Source organism: Gavialis gangeticus, unplaced genomic scaffold (assembly GCF_001723915.1).
Source record: "Gavialis gangeticus isolate Ggan-Ray unplaced genomic scaffold, GavGan_comp1, whole genome shotgun sequence".
Classification (NCBI taxonomy): Eukaryota; Metazoa; Chordata; order Crocodylia; family Gavialidae; genus Gavialis; species Gavialis gangeticus.
Window position 1 is genome coordinate 61953496 of NW_017729024.1, and position 25772 is coordinate 61979267.

At 44.0% G+C, this 25772-nt stretch overlaps 2 protein-coding genes across 7 annotated transcripts in view; one reads left to right on the forward strand and one right to left on the reverse strand.

Moving 5' to 3' along the window:
* The window catches only part of TMOD1 (tropomodulin 1), a 122236-nt gene extending 101097 nt beyond the window's left edge, over positions 1-21139 (forward strand). The window contains exons 5-11 of one of the 5 annotated variants that reach the window (XM_019517173.1): positions 3430-3519; positions 10548-10678; positions 12923-13084; positions 15441-15584; positions 16723-16867; positions 18150-18214; positions 19613-21139. In XM_019517173.1, the coding sequence (XP_019372718.1) occupies positions 3430-3519; positions 10548-10678; positions 12923-13084; positions 15441-15584; positions 16723-16867; positions 18150-18214 (737 nt within the window). In that variant the 3' untranslated portion in view covers positions 19613-21139. The remainder of the gene's footprint in view (positions 1-3429; positions 3520-10547; positions 10679-12922; positions 13085-15440; positions 15585-16722; positions 16868-18149; positions 18215-19612) is intronic. The other 4 variants (XM_019517175.1, XM_019517176.1, XM_019517174.1 and 1 more) reach the window with 4 other exon arrangements.
* A 2704-nt stretch (positions 21140-23843) lies between these two features.
* Positions 23844-25772, reverse strand: part of TSTD2 (thiosulfate sulfurtransferase like domain containing 2) — a 46508-nt gene continuing 44579 nt past the window's right edge. For both annotated transcript variants that reach the window (XM_019517172.1, XM_019517171.1), the window contains exon 10: positions 23844-24427. In XM_019517172.1, the coding sequence (XP_019372717.1) occupies positions 24198-24427 (230 nt within the window). In that variant the 3' untranslated portion in view covers positions 23844-24197. The remainder of the gene's footprint in view (positions 24428-25772) is intronic.

A 25772-nucleotide genomic window follows, 5' to 3' on the forward strand; every position in this document is an offset into this window, starting at 1 on the left:
TCATCTCATACATCCCTTCTCTGTCTGCAAGCAGAAATACAGTACAGGACAGGAGCTAGGCCTGTTGTCTTTCATTTGTCAAATGGCAGAGTTGGGAGATTAGTGTGTGACCAGGTGTTCAGCACCCCAAACTCCTCCCCCCCATCCAAGAGTTTACCTTTTTCTGAGCCTCCATGTATTGGTAAACAGCTGGATTTGGCCCAGGTACCCCTTGGGACTTTTGTTCTGGGCAAATCGCATATGGCTTTTGCTTCTGTAAGTCCTCATGGCCTGGAGTGGTTACCACTGCTCTGGTCCGAGCTTCTTGTGTACTGACAGAGGTATGTCAGACAGAAGGCGGGTTTTCCTCTTCAGCCAACTCAAGGAAGCAGCAGAGAGGACAAGCTGCTTCAGCCTACAGCTAAAGTATTACCATGCTTAACTCTGGCTGAAAGATCCACCAGCCAACTTTTCCTTGTCTTCGCTGGTCACATCCCTGGGCCCTGGAGCTCTTCCCTCATGAGGAAAGATATTGAGGATAATGACAACACCTCTTAGGTGTTGTTAAACTGAAGCTTGATGTTCATCTGAGCCTCTGTGCTGCACAGGCATTAGCAGCTTGCCCTTGAGGGAAAACATGCCTAAGCATATACCTACCAAGGATGCATGTTTATAAATCTCAGTAAATTGACTAAACACTGGCATTTTCCCTTGCTGATACTCATGTTCACCGACATTTAATAAATAATTCTCCAGTACTGACCCATACCTGTTTAAACTTTTTTTCAGCTTACATTCTGTGCCTTCCATACTTCACGGCATCATCCATCTCACTGAAAGTCTCAGAGGTCCTGTAAGATAACCATGCTAGTGAACTTGCTGTTGCTGTATAGTGCCATATTCCAAATTAGGAATGCAGTTGTGCATTAAGGCTTCTGTTGTGTTCTGTCAAAACCATTTTGTCTTGGCTTCCCCCTACCCCCGTCCTGTTAGCTAAGTTCTGCTATGCTATAAAAATGGCTTTTTAAACTCCAGAGCAAGGGGTTCCTTCCCGTCTTCCAGTGATGATTACTTTGTTTTGAAAGCTGCAGTTTTCCTTCATAGCAAATTCTAGGGTACACTATTCTTCGGTGCAAGTATCCCATATATATTGCCAAGATTATATATCCGAGAAAGCAGCCAAAGAAGACCTGGTACAGTACAACTTGTACTGAACCTCAGTGTTGACAGTAACTAAATTTCCATTCCTAGAGATTGTTAAATAACTTCTGCCTGGATATAGAGCACACTGCATACATTAGTACATTAGGGTCACTTGAGGGGCAAACCCTGTTGGATTACTGAGGCCATACATTCTATGTCTCTATTCATTCCTCTGTGACCTAGTATTTTTAGATAATCATAAACACTTATACAATGCCTTTTCCTTAACAGAAATCAATTCATAATCAAAAAGAATAATGATATTATAATTAATGGCGTTCTCCCAGAAATAAATCAAGCCTATCTGTCCCTTCATACCTCTTTTCGTCTTCTCCTTACATCGTCCACACCTTGGGGAACTTACTTCTGGGCCTGCGTTATTTGTCTTCCTGCTGCCTCTGTACAGAAAGTGGAACACAAGCATGTAGGAATCTTCCTTCACTTATGATGATATGCTGCTCTCTATGTTGTGCCCTGGTTTAATATGTGAGAAGGTCCAGGTCTCCAGGCAGCAGGAGTTTCCCTGCTTGCAGGTGCAAACCTGGAGCATAGTGACATATGCAAGTTCACGACAGTAATTATCTGCACCTGCACTTCAGGTCACAGGACATCCATATACCCAATTTGCAAGTGGAATCAGGGATTTAAATGCCCTAATGAATTAAATTGTGGATATTGGTAGTTCTAAGTCAGCAGTTATTTATCCCAGCACCTATAGAAATGTGGCCATTCCTATGTAACAGGGCAGGTATTTTGGTTATGAAAAGCACTTCACAGCACAATGAAACCTTCAGATGGATCCCTCTTGTATTTCCTGTCACATTCATGGAGATCCCAATTCTATGGATACTCATTTGCCGCTTATAGTTGTACCCAGGTGTGCAGTCCCAATAAACTCTATGAGGCTACTCACAATAGTGAAATTATTTTTGTGAGCTGGAGTCCTCAGGATCTGGTCTGTATCAAGAACCCTGAGATTTCCAGGTCTCTGGCCAAAATACCATGCAAAACAGGGATGATTCATCAGCTGTGCTGGTGGTGCCAGGGAGAGCTTAAAAGAGCAGCTCATGGAATGAGGCAAGAGACATAACCAGGTTGGGGACCCTGCTGTAGGTCCACGTCTGTTTTAATTTTAGGTAAAGACGTGTTCTTATTTCTAGTGAGGTATCCATCCTGAATACATGTGTTCATACACACATCTATAACATTTAATATAAAATCTTATAAACATTCTAAATCCTTGACATTTTCTTTCCAAAATGGATTTTCTGAGCAGCAGGATTTTTCTGTAAAATATTTGTTTGGCTGGTTGCCTCTGTTTTCTTTGTGCTATTTATTTAACTCTTGGACTGCTAAAATTAGAGAACATGGGCAAATTCAGAGGGGCATGTCTCTGTCTCCATTTGCACATTGATTCAGAAAACTAGAGTGAAATCTGACATTTCGTTTCTCTGTTCTTGCTGCATTTTAATTCTGTTTATACTGTTTTTGTTTCTGCCTTGAGTAAATCAAAAGGGACATCAGCTCTTCATCAGGGTTTTGCGATCCAGTTTTCTACTGCCACATGTTAAAGCACAAAGAGAAATTCCAAGCTGTCCTTCTAGTTTTCTTTTTGGGGTACAAAGAGAATGCATGGAAACAAAAAGCTGCTATACTTTAGGATGAGTATGTTGTTCTGTACTTGACTGGGTGGGAATGTCTCATTCTCCTGCTGAGTGTGCTGTGTTCCATGCTGTTGTCTGGTGTTGAAAGCACACAGCCTGGTTTCTGCAAGGCTCGCTACTTTGGAGCATGGATGCTTGTGTTTTCTGATGTTTATTCTTCCTCTCACTTTCATGTCAGGCTACAGCTCAGATCGTCCATCCCACTCTTGTTACTGGGCAACCATTCCCATGCTGACTATCCATTTAATATTTTCTGGAATTAATATACTGATCGCTTTCTTGATGCATGTTCCTTTCCATAAACAGTTTATGCTACCTTGATGTAACATGCAATGGGACGTGCTGGTTACAGGGTCACAGTGCTATCAATACCTATTGTCAGCTGGGTCTGATTCTCAGAACAGGGGCACAGGTGCCGTCTTCTTGGCTCTTCGATGTACAAACAAAAATTACTTAATGCTGAAATAGAATTTTAAATCATTTCTGGGCAGTCATGGATGTGAGGCTTTGCGCCAGGATCCATCTTTTTCCCAGGAGAGGGGTTGCAATAACTCATTTTTGTTCTCTTTTCTTTTTAATGTAGCTATTCTTGGCATGCATACACTGATGAGTAACCAGCAGTATTATGAGGCACTTGGAAGCAGCACTATAGTTAACAAAGAAGGTCTGAATAGTAAGTATGATTTACAGCTGTTTAATGGTCTGGAGTATTTGTATGAAAGATTCAAAGCTGCTGGTAGCTATTGATTGTAAATAATTGAAAATAATACCTTTTTTTCAGTTGGCTTTCATCATTATGAAACTCATATATGAATTGTGAGAAAATGCAGTAAGCTCCCTTATTGCCAGACCTGCGATAGCAGGTTTTCATTTTGACCCAGTAACTGGGGGTTTATTTTGCTCTCTAGCATCCCTGATGATAGTATGGTGTTGTAAGTGTCAGCACAATTCCTTCTAGAACTTGGACAGAAGCTTCCTTGCTCAAAAGTCAATGAGAAGCTTGAAAAGACGAAGATGAAGTAATACATCTTTCATATTTCCATTTGGTAAATTTCAGCAGGGAGTTTTGGTTCACTTTGAACCTAAAACAACTTTGGTTTCAAATGGACATTTCCTGGCATTTAGATTGTATTATATTTACTCAAATACAAGATGGCCATGCATATAATACGACCCCTTAATAATTAGATTCTATATATGGAAAATTTATAAATTTGTTATAAATTTCCAGGTAAAGAATCTGATTATTTCAGGTAAAGAATTTGATTATTGGAAGTCTACCTTGAAAAAGAGTTGGCGCTGAGGGGGACCACATGCAGTGGGCACTCAGATACATTTTATTCAGATGAGCTGCATTGATCTTTCCTTGTAGGAGGTTCCCATCAGCATGTTTGCCCAATATGGGCCCAGTGTTTTAAAGTCATGTTCAGTGTTGGCTGCTTTCAGTGAACTTCATAGTTGGTTTCCATTGCTGAGCAAATGCTGTTTTTGGCATAAATGAATGATAAATAATGTATTTAAGGAGGTTTCCTTGTATATAAGATTAACGTTTTCCCCCCATGGTGATTGGGGGGGGTCATTTTGTATTTGAGTAAATACGGCAAATGGTTTTTTTTAATCCAGAAAAACCCAAACAAGAAATCTTGCGCGTAAGTGATACACAGAATAAAGGACACTCTGCAAGCATATGCCCTAGCCTACCTCATGAGAATTTTTCCATGAACAATAGCCATGGTTGGGTTGCTGATCATCTGCCAATTTGTTCACGTAGGCGTGGCACTGCCATGCATCATAGAATCATAGAGAAGTAGGGCTGGAAGGGAGCATTGAAGATCATTTAGTCCAGTGTTTCCCAACCAGTATGCCGCGGCACAAAAGTGTGCCATTAGAAATTAATAGGTGTGCCGTGGAATTTTACCATGGTAATAAGCCACAGTACGTATGAGGATGGGGAATGCCTTAACAGGTGTGCTGAGGAAAAATTTTGTTAATGTGAGTGTGCCTTGGAAAAGGTTGGGAAACACTGATTTAGTCCAACCCCTGCCTGAGGCAGGATCAACCCCGTCCAAACCAACCTATACAGTCCCTAATCTGAACTCTACATAAAACTACCATCAACCCTGACACAACACAGACCTTAACTTGCCACAGGTAAAGCAGGAGAACCACAGCAGCCAATGTCCTGCTTCTGTGAAATGTTGTCAGTATATGCTGAAGAAATCTCGGGTAGAGGCCTACACCCCTGCTACAAAGGAACACAAACCCCCCACAGTCCATACTAGTCTGACCATGGGGTAAAATTCCCTCCTGACCCCAAATATGGTGATTGGTCTGACCCCAAGTGGAGGGGCAAGACCCTCTAGCCAGGAACCTCCACTACTGGTGCCAGCAGGAGCATTGGCACACCCCAGTCAAAGTCCCCAGCCGTGGCTGCAGCCAACACCCAATACCTCTGAAGCAGGCTGAAAAACAACCTGCAACATGTAGCAGAAAGGGTGGGCATGGGTAACAAGCAAAACCCAGAAGCATGGAAAATACCTATAGTAGAACATAGGCATAGCTATGCCTACATCATCCTTGACCAGTGGCTGTCCAACCTCTTCTTGAACCTCTAGTGATGGAGAGTCTATTCCATTGCCTCACTATTCTAACAGTGAAGACTTTTTCTGGATATCTAATCTAAACTTACTTTGATAGAACTCCAAGACACTGTTCTGCATCCTGCTTTCTGCAGCAAGAAAGAAAAGGCACTTTCCCTCTTCTTTATAGCAGTCCTTCAAGTAGTTGAAGTCTGCTTTCATGTCCCCTTCTTAGGCACCTTTTCCAGAAGCTGAATATACCTAAGTCCCTCCACATCTTCATAGGACTTGCTTTCCAAACCCTTTATCATCTTTGTTGCCTGCCTCTGGACCATCTCTAACTTTTCCGCATCCTTTTTAAAATGTGGAGACCAGAACTCCACACAGTTTGCCAGTTGAGGTCTAACCAGTGCCAAATACAAAGACACTATCACCTTCCATGTCTTGCACCTAATGTCCTGCATCCCAAAGCCACATTCATCTTTTGTGTAGTGGCATCACACTGCAGTCAGTGATCTACCAAGTCCTTTACCATACAGCTTCCATCCAGCCAGGTGTCACCCATATTATATTTGTGGTTTTGATTATTTTTCCCTGAGTTGTAGCAGATTGTAGTTGTCTGCATCAAACTGCACCCTCCAGCTCTAGCACAACTTTCCAATCTGTCAAGATTCTTTTGAATTGACATCCTCCAACATGTTCACAGTCCTTCCCAGCTTTGTATTGTCTGCAGACTTGTTCAAGAAGCTTTTTGTGCCAGCATCCAAATCATTAATAAACACACTGAACAGCTCTGGGCCTAGGACAGACCCTATAGCACTCTACTTGAAACTTCCTTCAATTCTGACATGGATCCATTAATAACTACCCTTTGCTTCTAGCTGTTGAACCAATTATCTATCCACTGTATAGTAGTTGTGTTTGTAACACATTGGGGCCCCAGGGGTGGCTGTGATGCCCCCTGAAGGCTTTCTGACCATGCTCTGCTCCGCCCCTTGTGTGCCTTCCTGTCTCACCTGCCACGCCTTGATGGAATGATGATAAATTGGGAGGCTGCCCATGGACCTTTGCATGGCCTTGGTTTCACTGAACCCCCACTAAGGTCCACAGCACCCTACTAGTCCTCACTGATCCTCGGCCCCTCGCTAGGCCTCTATAGTTTCAGGCCCCTTGCTGGGCCTCTGCAGTCAACTGTGCCTGGCAGGGCACCCAAAGCCTTAAGGGCTAATTGCATGACTCCAAATCTTTCCCTACACCACACCCCATGCCTCACAAGTGTTACTGTACCACTGTTCCCTCTGTTAAGGCTTCAGCCTCTTCAGCCTCTGCTCCTTTAATCTCTCTAAGGCTTCTAGCCTGGGCCCACTAAATTGGACCTGGCTCTGAAGCACTAGCTCCTTCTTGTCTTTTGGGGTTGCTGCCAGGCCCCTGTGTGTCTGTGCCCCTCTGGCTTCAGGGCCCTGGCCCATCTCACTGCTGCCTTGCATTCTCTGCCCACTCTGAGCTCAATAACAGCTTGAGCCTGCCCCTGGTAGGCCTCAAAGCTATTGTGTGCCTATCAGGCACTAATGGGATCTCCTTAAATCTCCCCTACTGTCCCAACCCAAACTGCCAGTATAAACACAACAAACACAAGCCCTCAGCCACTTCTTAACACAGCATCCTGGGTTCCTGATGAGCTCCCTGAACCCCACTGTTCCTGCAGGTAGTGAAGCTATTGGCCCAACATCTCTGGGTGGCTTTCCTGGGTAGGAGCTCCTACTCCTGTGGCTGCTAAGGAGAGCCTCCCTTGCCAACCCCAGCCTTCAGCTTATATGTCCCCAGGGCCCTGCCTACATCTGGTCAGCTGACTGCCTGCAGGTGCCTGCTAATTACCCCATTAGCTTATTGCCCTGGTGGCCTACAGCTGTGGTGCCCTGCAGTGCTCCCTGGCTAGGCTGCTTCTTCTCTTAAAGGAACAGGGAGCCCCGGGCTCTCTGTTACAGCGTCCAGCTCACATTTCTCCAATTTGTATACGAGACAGTTATGCAGAACCTTGTCAAAAAACTCTCAAGTCCAGATACACTATATCCACAGCATTCCCTTCATCCACCAAAGGAGTTAATTTGTCAAAGAAGATCAAGTTTGCCACAATTTGTTTTTCATAAATCCATGCTGGCTGCTTGTTGATAAGCCTTTCCTCTTTACAAATGGCCTTCATTAGGATATGCTTCAGTAAATTCCCAAGTACTGAGGTGGGGTGAACCAGTCTGTAGTTCCCCATGTTCTCTCCATTTTGCCTTTTTTTAAAGAGGGGCACTATGTTGGCCCTTTTCCAGTACTCTGTTACCTCACCCATCTTCCACAACTTCATGAAGATTTCCTTTGACAGTTCTTTCAGTACCCTAGGATGAAGTCCTTCCAGCCCTGCTGACTTGAAGTCATTCAGACCCAACAAAATCTCTCTGTCTCTTTTGTTATCTCTTCCCTCAACTTACCCCTTTCCTTATCCAGATAATACTTATGTGCCTGACAGCAGCTTAATGTTTTTGTGAAGTGTGAGGCAAAGTAGCTCTTGAGTAGCTCCACCTCCTTTGCATTTTCTGTTAGGAGTTCCCCTTGCCTTGTTAGCAAAAGGAACACACAGCTTCCTTGGTCCTTCTTTTCTGGCCAACATACTTTTCTTGTTCTTAACTTCCTTTGCTAGGTACAGCTCATCCTTTATTTTTGCCTTCCTCGTTTTGTCTGTGCAGGTTCTTGCTATTTCCTGGTATGCTTCTTTGGTGACCTGCTCATTCTTCCATTCCCTGTATGCTTTCCTTTTGTATCTGAGGCATTTTAGAAGCTCCTTAGAAGATCCCCATATTCTCACATTTGTATACATGCATCAGACGTATTTTGCATTTTGACCTACTCACTTCCATTTTGTGCCACTTGCAGTCCTGTGGTGCTCTGGCCCTTTCCCAGAGTTGAGTTACTTCTTCCAGTCCTTTCTCCTCTGGACTGTGTGCTTTCTTGTGGGAGAGTTTTGATCACCATATTCTGTGGAACCTAGTTAAAAGCCCTCCTTACTACGCTGGCCAGAGGATGCGCAAAGATGCTCTTCCCCATTCTCATCAGATGGATCCCATCTCTTGATATCAGTCCTCCTCCCAAGAATATCAACCCATTGTCAAAGAAGCCGAAGCCTTTATGTCAACACCACTATCTCAGCCATGCATTCGCTGCTCAGGCATGCATTCACTGCCAGGATACAGTGATCTCTGCTTGGACCTTGTCTTCCATGGGAAGTATCAATGAGATAACTCCTTAGTACTCCAAACCCCCTAACCTTACTGCCAAGAGCCTCAATCTGCTCAGCATCATTCCTGGAAGTATCACTAGTGCCTATATGGATGAGCAGGAAGGGGATGTGATTCGAAGGATGGATGAGCCTTGGCAGTCTCTCTGGGTACTTTTACACAAGCTTCAGTGTGTTCTAATAAATTGAGTCTGCTGGAGTGTTCTAATCAGAACACTCCTGCATGCTGCAGTATCTCAGGTATTCAGCATCCCCACATTTCAAAATGGCTTGTCAAGCTTTAGTTAAAGCGCCCCAGTTGCCATTTTGAAACATGGGATGCTGAATACTCGATATCCTGTGTGTGCTTTAATTAAAGTGGCTTTCAAAAGCTGCTGTAATTAAAACATCCCGGAGAGCCACATCCCCAAGAGCCACTCTAATTAAAGCACATCCCCCCCTCCAAAAGCACATGTATAGATGCCCTCTGCAGTGTCCTGAATTTGGGCTCCAGGCAGGCAGCAAACCTCCCTCAACCCCAAATCTGGACAACAAATCAGTGCCTCTGTCCCCTGCAGATGGGAATCAATAACCACCACCACTGTTCTCTGCCTTAATACAGTGGTCCTGGAGCCCCTGTCCTTGGGGACTTGCAGTTCCTGCTCTCTAGGTTGCTGCCTACTTTGCCTCGTGCTTTCAGATGTCCTCTCCTCTGCCTCTTTCTCAGCAGTTCTACCACAAAGTGCCTGTAAGCTTTGAGTGCTGACTTCAATCCACTGCTCATCAATTCTGGGTATCCTCCTACTTTGCGTAGTCACATGCTGCCACTTCTCCTCATTGCCCTTTGACCACCCCAGTATCATCTTCTCATAACTCTTGTCCAAATAATTTTCCTGGTCCCTGATGCAATGCAGTATGGATACCCATGCCTCCAACCTTTGAATCTTTTCCTCCAGGGCAGACACCAGCTTACACTTGATGCAGATGAAGTGTTCCTGATCCTCTGGGAGGAGGAACACAAACATGGCACATCACATGTAGGTCACAGCAGCTGACCCAGACTCCATTTCTGCCTCCTTTGCTCCCTGGAGAACACCTATGCTGTAAGAAGGAAAAAAAAAAAAAGAGGTGGCAGGTGGGAGAGGGAATGGGGGGAAAAAAGACACCACAAGAACCTGCCCACCACACCTGCACTAGGGCCCTTGCACACACTCACAGACACACAGAGTCTCCTGCTTCCTCACTGTCATCTCAGGTGAATTCCCTAGTCAAACTCCCTCTCTGTTTACTGCTTCCACTTTTGTCTAATGTCAATGTCATTGTCTAACTTGGGTTGCACTTTTATGGATGAATCTCTCTGTTGTCCACATCTGCACTTGGGTTGACATTTACAATGATGTCCTATCACACTTCACCTCCCAGCATGCCTAAGCTTTCAAGGGCCTCATGTCTATAAATAAATGAAGAAGATCCCTCCACAGTTACTTCCTCAACAGGTTAAAAGGAAAACAGACAAGGGTGACATAAGGCAGTCCAAGGCCTTCCTACCTTGCCAGACATTGCTCAGGGCACTAAACAAGGTTGTGACATCTTTGTCTCTCCTGGCTCTGGGAGTCTTCCATAGTATAAAGTTTCCCCTGAGTCAGGCTTGGCAGAGGTTTTTCCTGGCAGTTCCTTCAGCATATTCCTCCACATCCTTTTTTAGAACCTTCAGGAACCTGACAGGTTCCCCCTTTCCAAATGTCTTTAAAGAGAGTAAAAAATAGCCACTAGCACTGATACTGTCCTAGAGACAATGTCCTTCTTCCTGACCATTTGTATGTGGGTTTTTTTCTTTCTTAAAATGTTCCTTTATAATTGCAGGTGTGATTAAGCCCACTCAATACAAACCAGTTCCTGATGAAGAACCAAATTCAACAGATGTTGAAGAAACTTTGGAACGAATAAAGAACAATGATCCTGAACTCGAGGAAGTCAACCTTAATAATATTAAGGTACGTGCTCCTTCCTGCTGCACTTTACACAGACAATGCTGCTGCTAGAAACTGCACTGCTGCGTTACCAGTTTTACCTATATAAAATCTAAACTGATAGGCTTTTCTGTTTAAAGGGGACCTGCAAAGGCAGAGAAATTGTCCCTGTTCTCTTGGGTTTCTGGCTAAATTGGCCAAGGTAGAAGAGAAAGTTTTGACAAGGTCTGGGAGAAAATATGTTCCTGAGACTTTTCTCATGTACAAACAAAAGGAAAACTGCCAGCTGTTTCTCAAAAACTTTTTTTCATTTCTCTTATGCAACATAAAGAAGCAAATCAGGGCACAAATGCAACTTTGCAGACCACCTCCGTGTGCACATATGTGCATACAACATCAGGTTCATTCACACTGGCTGAACAAGAAGAGGTTCAGCTCCTTTCCTATCTTGTCTCCAATCTATAAGACGCGCGCGCGCGCGTGTGTGTGTGTGTATATATCTATATATATATGCTTGTGCATGTAACATGTAGTTACTATCTGCACAATTATCAGTATCGATACCTTTAACTGCAAGTGCGCAGACCTTAAAAAAAAAAAATATATATATATACACCCAGTTACCTGTGTATATTCAACCATTTTTTGAATTTCCATAATCACAGGCCTACATTTTCCAATGTTACTAGTGACTTTTAAGGGACAGTATGAGATATCTGACAGGAGCTATAGTTATTGGCTGCATCCAGATGAGTGCAGCCGTGTGGCCTGTGGCACCGCAGCTACGCAGCGCTGAGAGTTTTTTGACCCCTGGATATCCAGGGGTCAAAAAAAACCATGGGAAAAAAGGGTGGAGTGGCACATGGGGCAGCAGCAAGTACTGCCCAAAGCTGGAGCTTGACTGGTTGGAGCTGCACTTTGCTGCTGGCCAGGCTCCACGCAGCAGGAGCAACATGGCTACATCTCCAGGAGGCCCCCAGGATCCCAGTAAAGCTGCTGAGGCCAGCCCAGTGCTGACCCAAGTTTCCCCTGTCCCACTCGGAGTAACTTGCCATGTGCCAGAGCACACATGGCACAAATGTTCCCCAAAGACAACTAGCGGCAGCACAGGGTGCACCGCTGCTAGTTGTCCCTACGGAACCAAATGTCCACGCATGTCCAGATGTGGCAATTGAGAGCAAACGCTTGGCACTTGCCAAAAAAATCAGACCCATTAGATTTTGAGAGCTGCTTTGTTTAGCATGGACCAAAGAAGATCAGACACTTCCCCTGCTCTGATTTACTCTCAAAATAGCATTAACAATGGTTGTTTTAAAGACAACGGATATCTGTAAGCTATCCTCATTTGAGACCATGGATACAGTAAACTTAATTTTTTAGAATCACTTGAAATATCTGAATCTGAAATGGGTTTTTAAATACTTAATGCAGGAAAAGACTATTTTTACCCTGTGAGAACTCAGAATGGGGAAATGTTTTGGTTTTGGTTTGTTTTAAATCACACTCTTCTCAATAATTACTTACTGGGTTGAAAAAAAAAGATGGAAAGTTTTTACTTTAAGAGGCATTTCATTAATAAAGTTAAAAGTGACTGAGGGAGGAAAGTGGGCCTGATTCTTTGAGGTGTTTGGGCCAGAGTTGAGGATACTCTATACCTCCCAAGAACAGCTCTGCAAATCCAAGTCAGGCCTTGATTCTGCCAAGGGATCCTTGGATGTGCAGATCTACATGCTGGATCAGCTGTGACTTGAAAATTGCCTGTACGATTAAGAGGCAAAACTGCAGCACTTGACATGCTCAGTATCGCCTGCTGACATGAACTAGTTAAATGCCTTCACCAACCATGAGAGGTGAACAGGTAAGTTGTGTTATTCCTGTCTTGTAGATAGGGAAATTAAAAACGCAGAGATGTAACTTGCCTATATCCAGGATGTGAGTCTCTAGCTAACCGGGGGTGAGAATTGAAATGCTCCCATGCATGTTAGGACATGCTGGCCACTGGTCGAATGTTGTAATTCTGTATGATTTACAGTTTCTATTTTACAGTCTCTTCCTGATGTATCTGATTTTGTCTAAAGGCAAGGATTTTTGTGGGTGATATCATTTATTGGACCAACTGTTTAGTTGGGTGGGATATAGACAAGCTTTGAGTGTGCAGTACCCTTTCTCAGGTCTCTGAGCTTTGTGTCCAGGTCACTTTACAGATGTGACACTTTCAGGTCTGTTAAACACCTCTGTATCTGACATTTTGTTTATATTATATACCAGGAATCTGAATGGTCATGGTGGCACAACATCATTTTTCTGGATTTATTTCCACAGAATATTCCTATACCCACTTTAAAAGCCTATGCAAAAGCACTCAAGACTAACACCTATGTACACAAGTTTAGCATAGTAGGAACAAGGAGCAATGATCCTGTTGCTTTGGTAAGTATGATGCCATACTATTAGAGGATGGGTGGACATTTGTAGGAAATTTGTTCATGGTATTGTCGTCTGACTTTGCATTTCTTTTAAAGTGACCTGTAACGACTTGCTTATTGGTCCTTTACATTTTATTGAGACTGCGAAGAGTGTTTGTTTATTTTTAATCTGAATATTCTATACCTTTGGAATATCAGAATATTTGCAAATCCCAGAGGCACTTTCTCAGCTCTCTGCTGGGGCAGAGGAAGTGTTATATCCTTCACAAGGACATCTTTTTCTCCCATGTCTCCAGGCATTTAAATTTAGCAGGTATTGATAAAAGCAAGTGAAAAACCTAAATAACTTTAAATTTAAATATCTTCCCTTTCCAATTGCACAATCTCAGTCATTTGTCATGTATGATCTCATAATCCTGCAAGTTCTTAAATTGTCCTGAAGAGCCGTCCAGGCAAGATCACAGGCAAGATCTAAGTTTGTAAATGTGGCTTCACAGGCAAGATCTGAGTTTCTAACACTTAAAAATGCTGAAAAATCTTAGGTCTTTACTTGATAAAGAAGCAAGAAAACATGAGGCCATATATTCCCTTTACAGCTAACCCTCCAGCTCTGTCATCTTCTAGAAGTATATATTGTAATGTGCTGGGTCCTTACACATTAGCACAATGGGACGGAATTTTATGCTGCATACAGAGGTGTAGGGAGTATCACTGGAGAGGGTAGAAGGTGAAACTAAGGGGTGAATTACAACAGCTGTTTATAGAAGTGCATTGTGATATATGAAGTCATCTGAGCAAGGTGTAGGGGCTGGGGGCAGTGTATAACATTTCAAGGTGTGGTAATGGGAAGGAGTCTTTAATAGGGCAAATGCACAAAGCAAGATTTGCCTGAGGCTGTGATTGAGGCTCTGATGGGAAGCATTTTAGGCAAACACTGGGGAAGCAAGAGCAGAGACCCATGGAAGAAGAAGGTAGAGGACACGCTGTGTAACCATGTGGGGATTGTGTCCCTAGGATTCCCTACTGACACCTAGGGGTCAGGTCACACCTGCCTACTCACCTGCCATGCCTCGGTGGTGGTGTTTGGCATCGCCCCTCAGTCTGGTCAGAAAGCAGTCACTGTGGGAGTCTCTCTGTTACAGCACAGGGTCCCTGGGCCTCACTTGGTCCTGTCTTCTTGCTGGTCCTCCCTCCAAAGGGCTCCAAGGCACTCACTCACCCAAGACAGTCCACACACTCCCAAGGAGTTCACTAATTGCAGTCTCTCTGCTCCCCTTACTGCTGCAGGGTGCTCAAAACTTAGTTAGTCTCTGCTGGGTTCCTTCCAGCACAAGTCTTTCACCAAGCCTGCTCTTCTGGGCCTTTCCCAGCACTGGCCCTTCCCTAGGCTTACTTGCCATCAGTCTCCGGGATCCAGCTTTTTTTCCAGCTTAATCCAACTGAAGCTTCTTTCCCCTCCACTGCCAGGGCCCTTTGGCCTGGCAGTTCTTGCTGTTGTGCTTACATAACTCATCAGGGACACGGCTCCCAGTCTGTGATGGCTGCCTTCAAGGCACAGACCCCTCCCCGTAATGTGGCTGGTGTAGCCTCCCATTCCCCAGGAGATAGACTGCCCCAAGCTTTAGTAAACGAAGACTGACTTTGAGCTTTAGGAAATAAGGTGGTGTCCTTTGCTTGACAATGAAGCAGTTAAAACAATGGTGGTGGAATTCAGATTGTCAGCTATGGGGTGGGTACAGTCACTTCTGCACATTTTTGGAGCACTTAGCACAGCAGAGTCCCTCTGGATACTTTAACACTGTAAGTGTGTGTTTGTTTCAGGTGCCTATTTTGGGTGCCTTTATCTGGTGAGGCAACCCAGTGGTGTCAGGTGCATTGTATAGGGCTCTCTGCTGCCCAAGTGTCATGGGCATCTGTGTGTACTGCAATGCAGGGAGCTGGAGGGGCAACCAGTTGTGCTTTTACCTTGCTGACTAGGCATCTCCCTGGTCCTGAGGCTGTGGGCAGTGTGTGTATGCAGATGGCTTTGTGGGCCACTGTGGAAAGGCTTGAGACAGGGTGGGGTCCCAGTGCAAAGAGAAGGCCCAGCCAGCATGGGGAGCAACAACACACCCTTCCAGGATGCCACAGGACTATGCTGGGCATGGTCCATCCTCAGCTTTTGTGAATGCAGGGACTGGTGTCTGGCCCAAGAGAGGTGCCTTCTGGTTCAGTTTCCTTAATGAGACACAGATGGAGATCGAGTGACACCAGAAAGGTACAGAGGCGCTGGGGACTGACCCTTGCTGTCCCAAATCCCCAGACTGTGGGGCCATCCCTCAAGGCATGATTAAACACTGCTTCTTTCCTCTTGGTGCCAGGCTCTGGCAGACATGCTAAAAGCCAACAGCGTATTAAAGAGCTTGAATGTGGAATCCAACTTCATTTCTGGCTCAGGCATCCTTGCCCTTGTTGAAGCACTTCAGCACAATACTTCACTGATAGAGCTCAGAATTGACAACCAGGTAAAACCAAGGCAGTATTGAACTGTTAGACAAAACCATGTCATGGGTGGTACGGGGATCCTGTAGTGGAAAATATGACTGACTCATCTAAGGTTTTCCTGCTAGTCACTCTAACTGGAAAACAACTTGTTGGGGGGTGATAAGGAAGGGTATGTTTAATGTGCTTGTCAAGTGTCTAACCCACATAAAGGATAACTGCCTAGTGCTCCTCACAGCTAATGGAGTTCATCTCATGGTCCAAGTGGGAGAGTGCAGAGGGTACTGCAAACAACACTTTGTGCTGCAGCTTATGTGGCTTCCTTCTCCTTTGCTATGAACACCTTGAGGGAAGGAAATCAAAAATAGCAAAACCTGGAGAAGAAACAGCAAAACCTGTTCTGGAGAAGCCTCTTGTAGTGTGGCCTCTGCAGCTGTACTAACAGAAAGGGATTCACTAGGCCCTGATATCTGCCAAACCACCATAGGCTGAAAGGTTGGATTTCCACACTGGGGAAGACCCAGGCCTTATCCTTTCTCCAGAGAAAGCTACATGACTTCCTTAGAACAGAAATGTCCTGGGAAGACAAGGTTCTCTGGGTAAATCTGATATCTTTTACTAGACCAGCTCAAATAGTTAGAAAAATTCTTTGCAAGCTTTCAGGTATAAATCCCCTTCATCAGGCTGAGGAAGCATCTGCAGTTGGTGTGTGCTCTTCCTGGATGAAAGGAATAGTAAAGAAGCCAAAGGCTGGTCTGCAAGCAAGAAAGCCAGTCAGTGAAGATGTAAATTGAGGAGCCAGTGGGTGAGAGACAGATTGGCGAGGGTGGGGGGTGGGGAAGGGGAATGAACATAGCTGGTAAATAGTGGAGAGGTACCTGGGGAGTCAGATGTTAGGCATATGTCATAAGTCCCAATGTCTATATTTAGTCCATGATTTTTTGTATCCAGTAAGATGATGAAATGAAGTTTGTAGGCTTGTCAGTGAAAGGTGGTTTGTAAATTCCCTTTGAGGACCAGAACTCAGAGATTGGAGAGAGATCTGATCTCTCAGTTCTAATCCTCAAAGGGAATTTACAAAACAAATAAAAGGCAGTTAGTGAATTAAAGACCAAAGTTAGAACAAGTTCTAAGCTAATTTTGTATTTTCTTTCATCAAAGAGCCAGCCACTGGGTAACAAGGTGGAAATGGAAATTGCAAACATGCTTGAAAAAAACACTTCCCTTTTGAAGTTTGGGTATCATTTTACACAGCAAGGACCCCGGCTTCGTGCCGCCAATGCCATGATGAACAATAATGACCTTGGTGAGTCTCCCTTGTGAGCCCACTTTGAATTATTCCTTTCTTCCTGCATCTCACTGGTCCTCAATGGTGCACTTATCAGTAGCTTTCCAATCCGCTTTGAAATGTAGCTGGTGTATGTTTTCCCTTCATGGCCTGGGTGATGTTTTTGGTCATAGTTTATGAAAATGTAATAATTCAGATCAAAATTTGCTTGAAGTACGAAGGAACTACATTTGAATCAAGTCCTTGCTCACTCTGGGGCTGATCACTTGGGTCCTTTCTCAGGGTGAGAGGGATCTGACTCCTACTGCAGTTCCACTAACTCAATGGGACTTGTTGGATGGGGTCAAATAGGATTTGGGGCAAGTCAGGTTTTCAGATCCCAAAGGAATGCACTATTGATTGCAAGGATACCTGGTTCTGAAAGTGTTTCTAATGGTATTTGGAGGCAGTGAACTTCATGGTTAGAGACACAGATATCTCCAGGCACTTCCCACATGCATCAGATTAATCCCAGCTGTAACTGGGGTGAAAAACAGGGAATCTGGTTTGGCTTGTTGCTTTGAATGAATCTGGTCTGCTGGTATCTATATAAAAAGTCAAATTATTTTTTAAATTATAATTGCACCTCCCCCACATTGTTGTGGTGCCCAAGAAATGATGGAATACACGAATGTCTGGCTTAAGTACTCGGCCGTAAAGCATACTGTTCTAAAAATCAGTATGTCCTAGCTGGCTGCTCTCTCTTTCATACAGCTATCAGCATATTATTTTGTGTTTGCACTTTTAAATTACTGGGAATGTTAGGCCAGTCAATAAAATGATTGTTCCAATTGATCTTCAACCAGTCCAGTGCTCTTGTAGACTCTGGCATTCTTTTTTCCCAAAGCACTTGCAAACTGGGGCTGTAACTCTGCACTTAAGTACATACTTACATTTATGCACACTCCAGCTGTCCTGCTAACATCAACAAACACGTGTGTAAAGTTATACTTAAGTGCTTATACAGAACTGTGTAGCCCCTTGACGTTTATGCACTTCATGTGAAAGGATGGGCTCTTTGGATTAAAAGGACATCCACAATTAATTAATGCCTGGATCAGAACTGGTTTTGACAAGCTTTGGAATATTTGCTGCTTTCCTTTTGTTGCAACAAAGCAATCCACAATATTTTTCATCTATAAGTTGCAAGGCTTTGTGTATCTCTACTCCTGCTTCTTTGGGTTCATGAGTCAGTAACCTTGTCTGTCTCTTGGATGATGAGACCAGCACAGAAGGTGTCTGATTTGATTCTTGTTTGCAGCTCGTTTACATCGATCTGATGGCCTCTGGCATAACTTCTCAACTCTGCACCTGGAAGATGTATAAGTATAGATAGTTTTGTTTTTTTTTTCCTACTGGCAATAGCTCTCTGTGCTCCACTACCAGTGCTGTCAACTGCCACTACCAGGTTCTACACAAACTTGGTTTTACTCATTTCTCTAGCTTCCATTTTGCTCTTCTCGACTCAGCAGCAGTCACTTTCATCCTTTACAGTACTTTATCTGAGCCAGCTTGTTAGAGTCTCTTCCATTCCACCTGTGAGCTAATTTCTGTGTTCTTCTCTTACCTACTTTTTCTTTTCCTTGGTATTTATTTCAAATATGTTATGTTCTCTTCCGTGGAAACATTTACTGGAAATATTCACTAGAGCAGGTGTGTCAAACTTACCCCATGTCCGGGCTGGATCCAGACCACTGTGCTCTTTGCAGGCCAGATCCACAGGGCCAAAGGAAGCGATGAGGCAAGCAGCAGCTGAGGCAAGGCTGGCAGTAGCAGTGGGGTAAGCAGGGCTGGTTGAGGCAATGGTGGAAATGATGCAAGTGGCTGCATGGCAAGTGGTGCGGTGTTGGCACAGCCCTTGCTTACTCTCTTGTTGCTGACAGCCATGTCCAGGGAGGTACCTGGGGCCTGGATTCTGCAGCGGGCCCTGCCCCCTACTAGTCCCATCCCCAAATTCTCTGGCCTGTCTGGTGAAGAAGCTCATGAGTGTATGAAGGAAAGCAGAAAGATGCAGCTTGGGCTTCAATTAGGAAAGAATTATTCTTGCAGGAGTCTGTTTCCAGAGGTAGAAAGGCCTCTTAACAACTATAAAAGGTCAGAGCTGGATGAGGAGCCTTGCTCTCTATATAGTTAGTTACAGGCCTCCACCAGCTGCTGTGGATCTATCTCCAATAGGTTGAGAGAAGCCATGAGATGTGATATCTAGCAGCTCCTATTGAACTCCATGAATAATGTCTCATCTCCAGCAGAAACCCAGAATAATTACTTAATCTTTGAGCTCGTTTTAAGTGGCCTAGATTTTTAAACTGATAAAGACAAAAATTGAAGTTTTCAGTTGTCACAGAAGATGCCAGGATAGTTTGAAAATCCAAACGTATGACTGGAAGTTAGAGCCAGACATTTTCAAATCAGAAATGAAGCACCTATTTTCAGCGGTACTAGGAATGCAGTGGAGACTCCCAGCAGTAGCAGCGAACATCCTACCCCCAGCCCCTGTATTGAGCCAGGCAATGCCTTTTTAGAATATAAGCTTTATAACTGAGATCAACAAGAATAACATCTGATAGAAGAAGTCAGACTAAATGATGTGATGTTCCCTATAAATCAGGGGAAAAATCCCAAGTTCTTTCCTTGCACGAGTTTAAATTCTTTAGGTACTTCTGCTGTCCACAGGTGCTGTAGTTGCTTTGACTGACTCATGTCTTTTTGTCTTTTTCTTTTTAGTGAGGAAGAGGAGACTTGCAGACCTGAATGGGCCTATTTTTCCCAAGTGCCGAAGTGGGGTGTAGCTTGTGGCTGTCCAGGCTGTGTAGCAGTTTGTGCTGTAGTGTGGAAATCAGAAGGCAAAGTGCCTGCACAAACTATCTGTGGTGCCTCAGTTCTATTGCATCATTATGCACTAAAGATTTAAATTAACTAGTGATTGTAGTTGAAGATACTATCAAATATGACTAATGATGTTTTCTTTAGAATCAAAACAGTATCACTCCAGGCAAGTGGTCAGTTTTAAGCAGCCTCAGTTTAGTGTACGTGGCAGGGCAAAAGTGACTTACTTAACTCATGACAATTTCTCAAAGTATTTCCTGTATTGTGCTTCAGAGATATTTAGGATGTGCTTGCATGAGTAGAAAAAAATTACTACTCCACCCACACATGTTGTAGAAGTATTAAAAAAATACTTTATTTTTTCAAGTTGATCTCAAATTATAGAGAAACGGACATTTTTGACAAGCATTGCTAGTATCCTAAAATACCCTTTGAATTCGTGAACTTGTGCACTGCAATTAATTACCAACATTGGCTGAATTACTTATTTCAAACATGATTTCAAAAGCATCTCTTTTTCATAAAATAATCCGTGCCTTTTTACCCTGCTGAAAACAAAAGGAACGTAAGGCCACGAATGTTTAAACAAGAGAGTCACAAAAACAGAGCATTAGTATCTTCCTTTTTTAACTATGGTTAAGCAATACTGTTGCTATAAGAGATGGGGAATGAAACCCTGCCTCTGTTGAAGCTGATGTCAGAATTTGCCTTGCTCCCTATGCCCATTTGCTAACGCTAAATGTGTGCACCTGGTGCTTCTGCTCTGAACATAATGGACTCCTCACTCTCAGTTCTGGTTTTTGGCTGGGCAGCCACTGCCCTGGCAGTTAACCTTAAAGGTGATGCTTCTGGCTAACATCCAAACATCTGAACAGATGAGACTCTGAACACTATGCCCTACTAAAGCAGTTACTTGAAAATAGCGTGCATGTGAACCTGTATGGTTCAGGGCACAATTAGAAAAGGGCTTTTGTATAGCAATAAAATCTACTGTCTGATCTTTAAGGGAAGATGTTCCAGTAGATGTATATAGTCTCTGATCATGCATTTGGATCCATGCACGTGGACCATTACATCCATGCAGACACCCACAGACTATGGTAAGTCCTTGTAGAACCAGGAGTGTCTGGTCATGCAGAACTGTTGCAGGATTGGGGCCTTAATCTGTACCATAAAGAACACATCCTGGCAGCCTGTTTCACTTGGTAACAAGCCTTCTGTATGCCTGGGCTAAGAGCAGAGCTCTACAGTCCTTGCACTATCTATTCCAGCAAAACTCCCACCCGTTTCAATGGAATTTTTGTTGAGTGTGGAGTATAGGGTTTAGCTCTGGTTCACAATGTTGCTGAATATTTTATTTTCAAACAAACTAGGAACTAAGAGTATGGCTGTTGCTCCTCAAATCAAAATAAATGTACTGTCAGTGACTTCAGGCTTCAACAGTGTCTTTTGTAAAAAAAAATGTGCAAAAGACTAAAGAAAATAATAAAGAGGCATTAACATAGGAAACAGAATCAAAATGACTGGCATTTAGTCTACCCCGCTCCTACCAGATATGCCCCATGGGCTTTATGCAAAATAATTAAAATGTCATTTCAGAATTAGAAAGTTCATTTCTGCTTTACATGGTACTAATTCAGCCCTCCAAGTGACTTTCAGGGCCTGGAAATGGATCTTAAACTGGGAAATACTGCTGGTCCCACTGACTGTAGGAACCCAAAGCTGAGTAGAACCCTGCCATGAAAACTTGAGCATAGACTTTTTCTCAAAATAAGAATTAAAATAGCCTTTTTAAAAGTGATAACCTTGTCCTTTTCCATGCCAGAGCAGTATCTGAACTAATTTTACCTTTGAAACATGCTTCAGGAGACTCCAGACTGATCTGGAAAAGACAGACTCACAAAGGTGAGCCCTTGCTCTCAAAACAGTGCCATTGACTCTACTGGAAAAACATAGGTGGGGTGCACTCCCTAACTGGTAAAGGAGATGCAGTCAAGGCAAAATCATGGTGAAGTACTTCAGGTTATATACAAACAAAGCAGAAGAGCAGTAGGAAATGAAGGTGAAGAGGTCAAGCTTTTGTTTTAGTTGCTCTTGAGAAAAAGGTGAATCAAAACACTGCCCCCCCAGTACCTGGCAGGGTCCCAACTCTCCTGGCTGGAAACACTGAGATGCACGCAGCGCTATTATGTAGAGCTAATGTAGTTTCCCTGAAGAGTTGCTGCATCTGTCCTTCGAATTGATTAAACTCTGATTGGATGTGTAAGGGAGCTGTCAGAGTGCTTTTTTTTTGTCCATTTAATAAATGGGCAAGAGACCAGGACAAAGGGGTTGCTCACATGGGAGGATCTGTCACTTGCTTTTCACAAGGCCTCTCTTCAGCCGCTGGGTCTCTGACCCACCCAATTCCAGAACAAACCAGGCCTTTTCCTCTCCTGCTCTCTCCCCCAATGAACACTAAAACAATTGAGCCTTCTGCTCCCCCTGCCATGTACAGAGGCTGGCTGTGAGCACCTCAGGCCTCCTATGCAGATCCTTCACATTAATCAGCCTGGCTACCTGACCACTCACATCATGCACCTTGCTACATTGTGGCCAAGAATTTTGACCTACATCTCAGGGAGGTTTCTGGGCAGCAGGGGGCAGGATGGTATGGGGGTTTTAAGGTAGCAGTTCCAGTACTGGAAACTCTCTTGTCCACTCCTTGTTAGCAGGTATGGGGCTGGGAATTAGCCATATCTCTGCTGTCATTTGTCTTCCAAGAGGTTAAAGGTTTCCAGGCACCAACATAGAATCTTTGTACAATACTTCAGAAAATAAATACTTTGGAAGTGCTGAGTCTTCTTTTTCATCCTTCCTATTTTAAAAGTTCAGCTCTAAAATAAAATTTACATGGTTTCACATTTAGCATTGAGAAGGGAATGGAGAAATGCCTTCGACTAGGATTCCAATACTTCCAGCAAGCTGAGATATTTTTGTACTTGATGGTTCTTTTTAAAAGGACACCTGAAACTACACTTGTAGTTTTGAATTCCCAAACCTGGCTACGGGCAGCACTCTAAACCAGGACTGCAGAGTGTGATTGAGAATGTCTACTACAAATGTGCCACTCTCAAACACAGTAAGAAAAGGTCTGACAACATAACTGATGTCAGATGAGTGCAGGACGATAGCAGATGAGGAATGGGGGGAGGGAGGGGATCTGCTCAAAAAACCTCTGGGAGCCCTTTCAATCATTTCATGGACACTGAACAAGACACTAAGCAATTCCTTTTAAAATATGAATTCTGAGGAAGGCTCCCAAAGCAGAAACCAAGACATTTCAAAGATGTGCTTCACAAAAAGTAAACCACACCAAGTAGAAACCTGGAGCACTTAGTCATAGTAACACCATTATGAATAAAATGACAGGCCTTAATTACAACTAGTGCCCAATCCTTCAGCTATCAATTCCTTCATTTCCTACCACAGCGCTGTAAAGTGAAACCGTTAGCCCCTACTTGGAAATAAACCTGCTGTATCTGACAACAGGTCACTGCAGGAACCTGAGAAAAAAATATTTTATTTTTAAAAACCGTTGTTATGAAAAGCCATTATTGGACATTACCACTTAGTACAAAAAGTGGGGAGAAGTTTCAAAGAACATTTTCTTCATTAGTGCTCAATCTGCCAAAATATTAATAAAAACTGCTGAATTCCATTTTGTCAGATGCTTTAACAAGCCTCGGTTGACAGTCATTTCTGGGAGGCCGGACACAATCACTTTTCAAATCTATGGCACTGGGTCCTTTCAAGGTTGTATGCTGTTTCTTCTAACAGTCATTAGTGAGAGCTGAGAGTCAAGCTAACATCCCACAGCCACTGCTGAGCTACTTAGTCAATGCCTGATAACTGCAGAAGCACTAGCTTGAGTTTGGAGAGTAGAACAGAGCTGCTTATGTTCATGTGGAAAAATGGCCTTAACCGCAGGCAGCCCACTGTCCCAGGAATAAATAAGTTGTCTCCGTCTCTCTTTGATTTCTTGCCAACACCAGTATACATGGTGTGTGGGGAGGGAATGGGATACATAGACATGTGTCTCAGTTATGGGAAGGAGAATGTAGACCTTGCCTGCTCCTTTACTTTTTTCGTTTTCTTCTGGTTGTAGGCAACCATTCATCATGGGATACCATCATATTGTAGGAGGCAGAAAAATAACTTCACTTCAAAAAAACAAAACAATAAGAGTGGTATAGCACCATTGTTTGATATGATACTTTGCTAATTTATACTCAGGCAGGGGAGGGTATTATTGGTGCAACCTAGCCCAAGTGCAGATTAGATTAGGGCTGAGATCTTTGGTGCCACCTGAGGCATCTGAATGCCCAAACTGTGATTAAAATGACTGAAAATGGACATCTGACCCTGGGAGGTGCAGCCCCTATGTGGAAGTGTAAACACCAACTACACTACAAAGGGGAACTCCACTGCACCAGAGATGCTGTTAGATGTATTCTACTGGTACCTGCTGCCGTTGGTCTGTACATTCACATTCTTCCTTGAACACTGGGCTAGAAGACCGTGAAGCCAACTTAAGCCCTTTCTCTTGACAAACAGAACAACAAGCTGTGAAGCCTTTCTCTCGACAGCTCAAGCATGTCAGGACAAGCTGCCGGCAGTGCTGGCTGGAGCAAATTCTGTACTGGTCCCACAATGCACCACAGTATCTGCATGCTGGAGAGAAAAGTAGTATGCTGACAGGTCACGCTGCTTACAAGGCTGATGTGCACTGGATGGTGAGAAGGAGTAGGAAGGGACCTAAGCCTCTGAGTACAGAAGTACTAGGACTCTGAATAAGAATGTCCTGCTGAGGGGTAGAACTGAGCTGCAAGGCCTTCTCTCAATGTTTCCTCTTCATCTCCTGCATTCCCACCATGCCTCAGTATGAGGTCTAGCCCATCCCAGGGAAATTTGGATTTTCTATTTAAAAATACTGAATTGACCTGCCCCCTGGGACAGCTTGTGCCCAGGGTCAGCACAGAGTAATTCTGCTGACTCAGAGCCAGTTACCCATATGAACTGGGAGGACTCTGAGAACGAGTTATGTGTGTACTCTTAGCTAACAAACTGCAAAGGACAGCATAAGCAGAGATGGCAGGGGCAGTACATAAGTAGCCCAGACCTTCAGTATGCTCTCAACTCCCTGTAGTGCTCTGGCAGGAAAAGGAGTTCCTGTACAATTCAGAGCAGGATTTTTTCCTTTAATAAGCAGCTTTCTACACAAGCTTGCTGCACAGTGGGGAGCTAACCCTGCCCCACAACATTTCCCCTTTGGTTCTTTTCCAGAAATGGCCATCATTTGTCTGAAGGGAAAAGGAATGGAGTGCCTCATTGCAATGGTGAAAGAATCATGTGGTACCTCAGTTAGAAGGGCTGTGCTACACAAGGGCAGTTTGATCAGCTTCGTTCTAAGAGATAATAGATTATAACAAGAATGTAGTCTCTAAGGCAAGTAGTCTTTTTTGCCCACTTAGACAATGACTGTTGGCTTTGGCATGTCAGAAACATTATGTTGTGACCTGCTCTATCACTCCCAATTGCAGATATCCTCCTGGGGAAGGCCCCTGGCTCTGGTACCCTCTTGCAGATGACCTGGCCTTACTTGGCACTCCAGCATTCCCCTGTATTAGCCTGCCAAGCCTTGTTCTTAACTTGTATCAATTTGGGAGGCTTAGATGCCTTCCTACCCCTTCTCATCATTAAGCCACGTCTTATCTGGCCCAGGCAATAACATGCTCAGTCTCTCTGCAGGGTTTCACTGCCTTCCCCAGTTCCAGGGCTTGTCAGCTTACTTCCAGTTCCAGGGCCTCTGTCAGCCCTTCACACAAAACCAACAGGGTTCAGTGCCCTCAGCTGGCTGTCACAGGGCTAATGCCCCAGATCAACAGAACACACAGCGCCTTCACAATAGGTGTCCTCAGTTGTCTTCCTACTCCCCTACTAACCCCCCATATGTCAGGGCAAAATAGTCCTTAACGAAAATGTGCAAGCTCGCAAGAGTGCCCTTCTGCAAGCTACG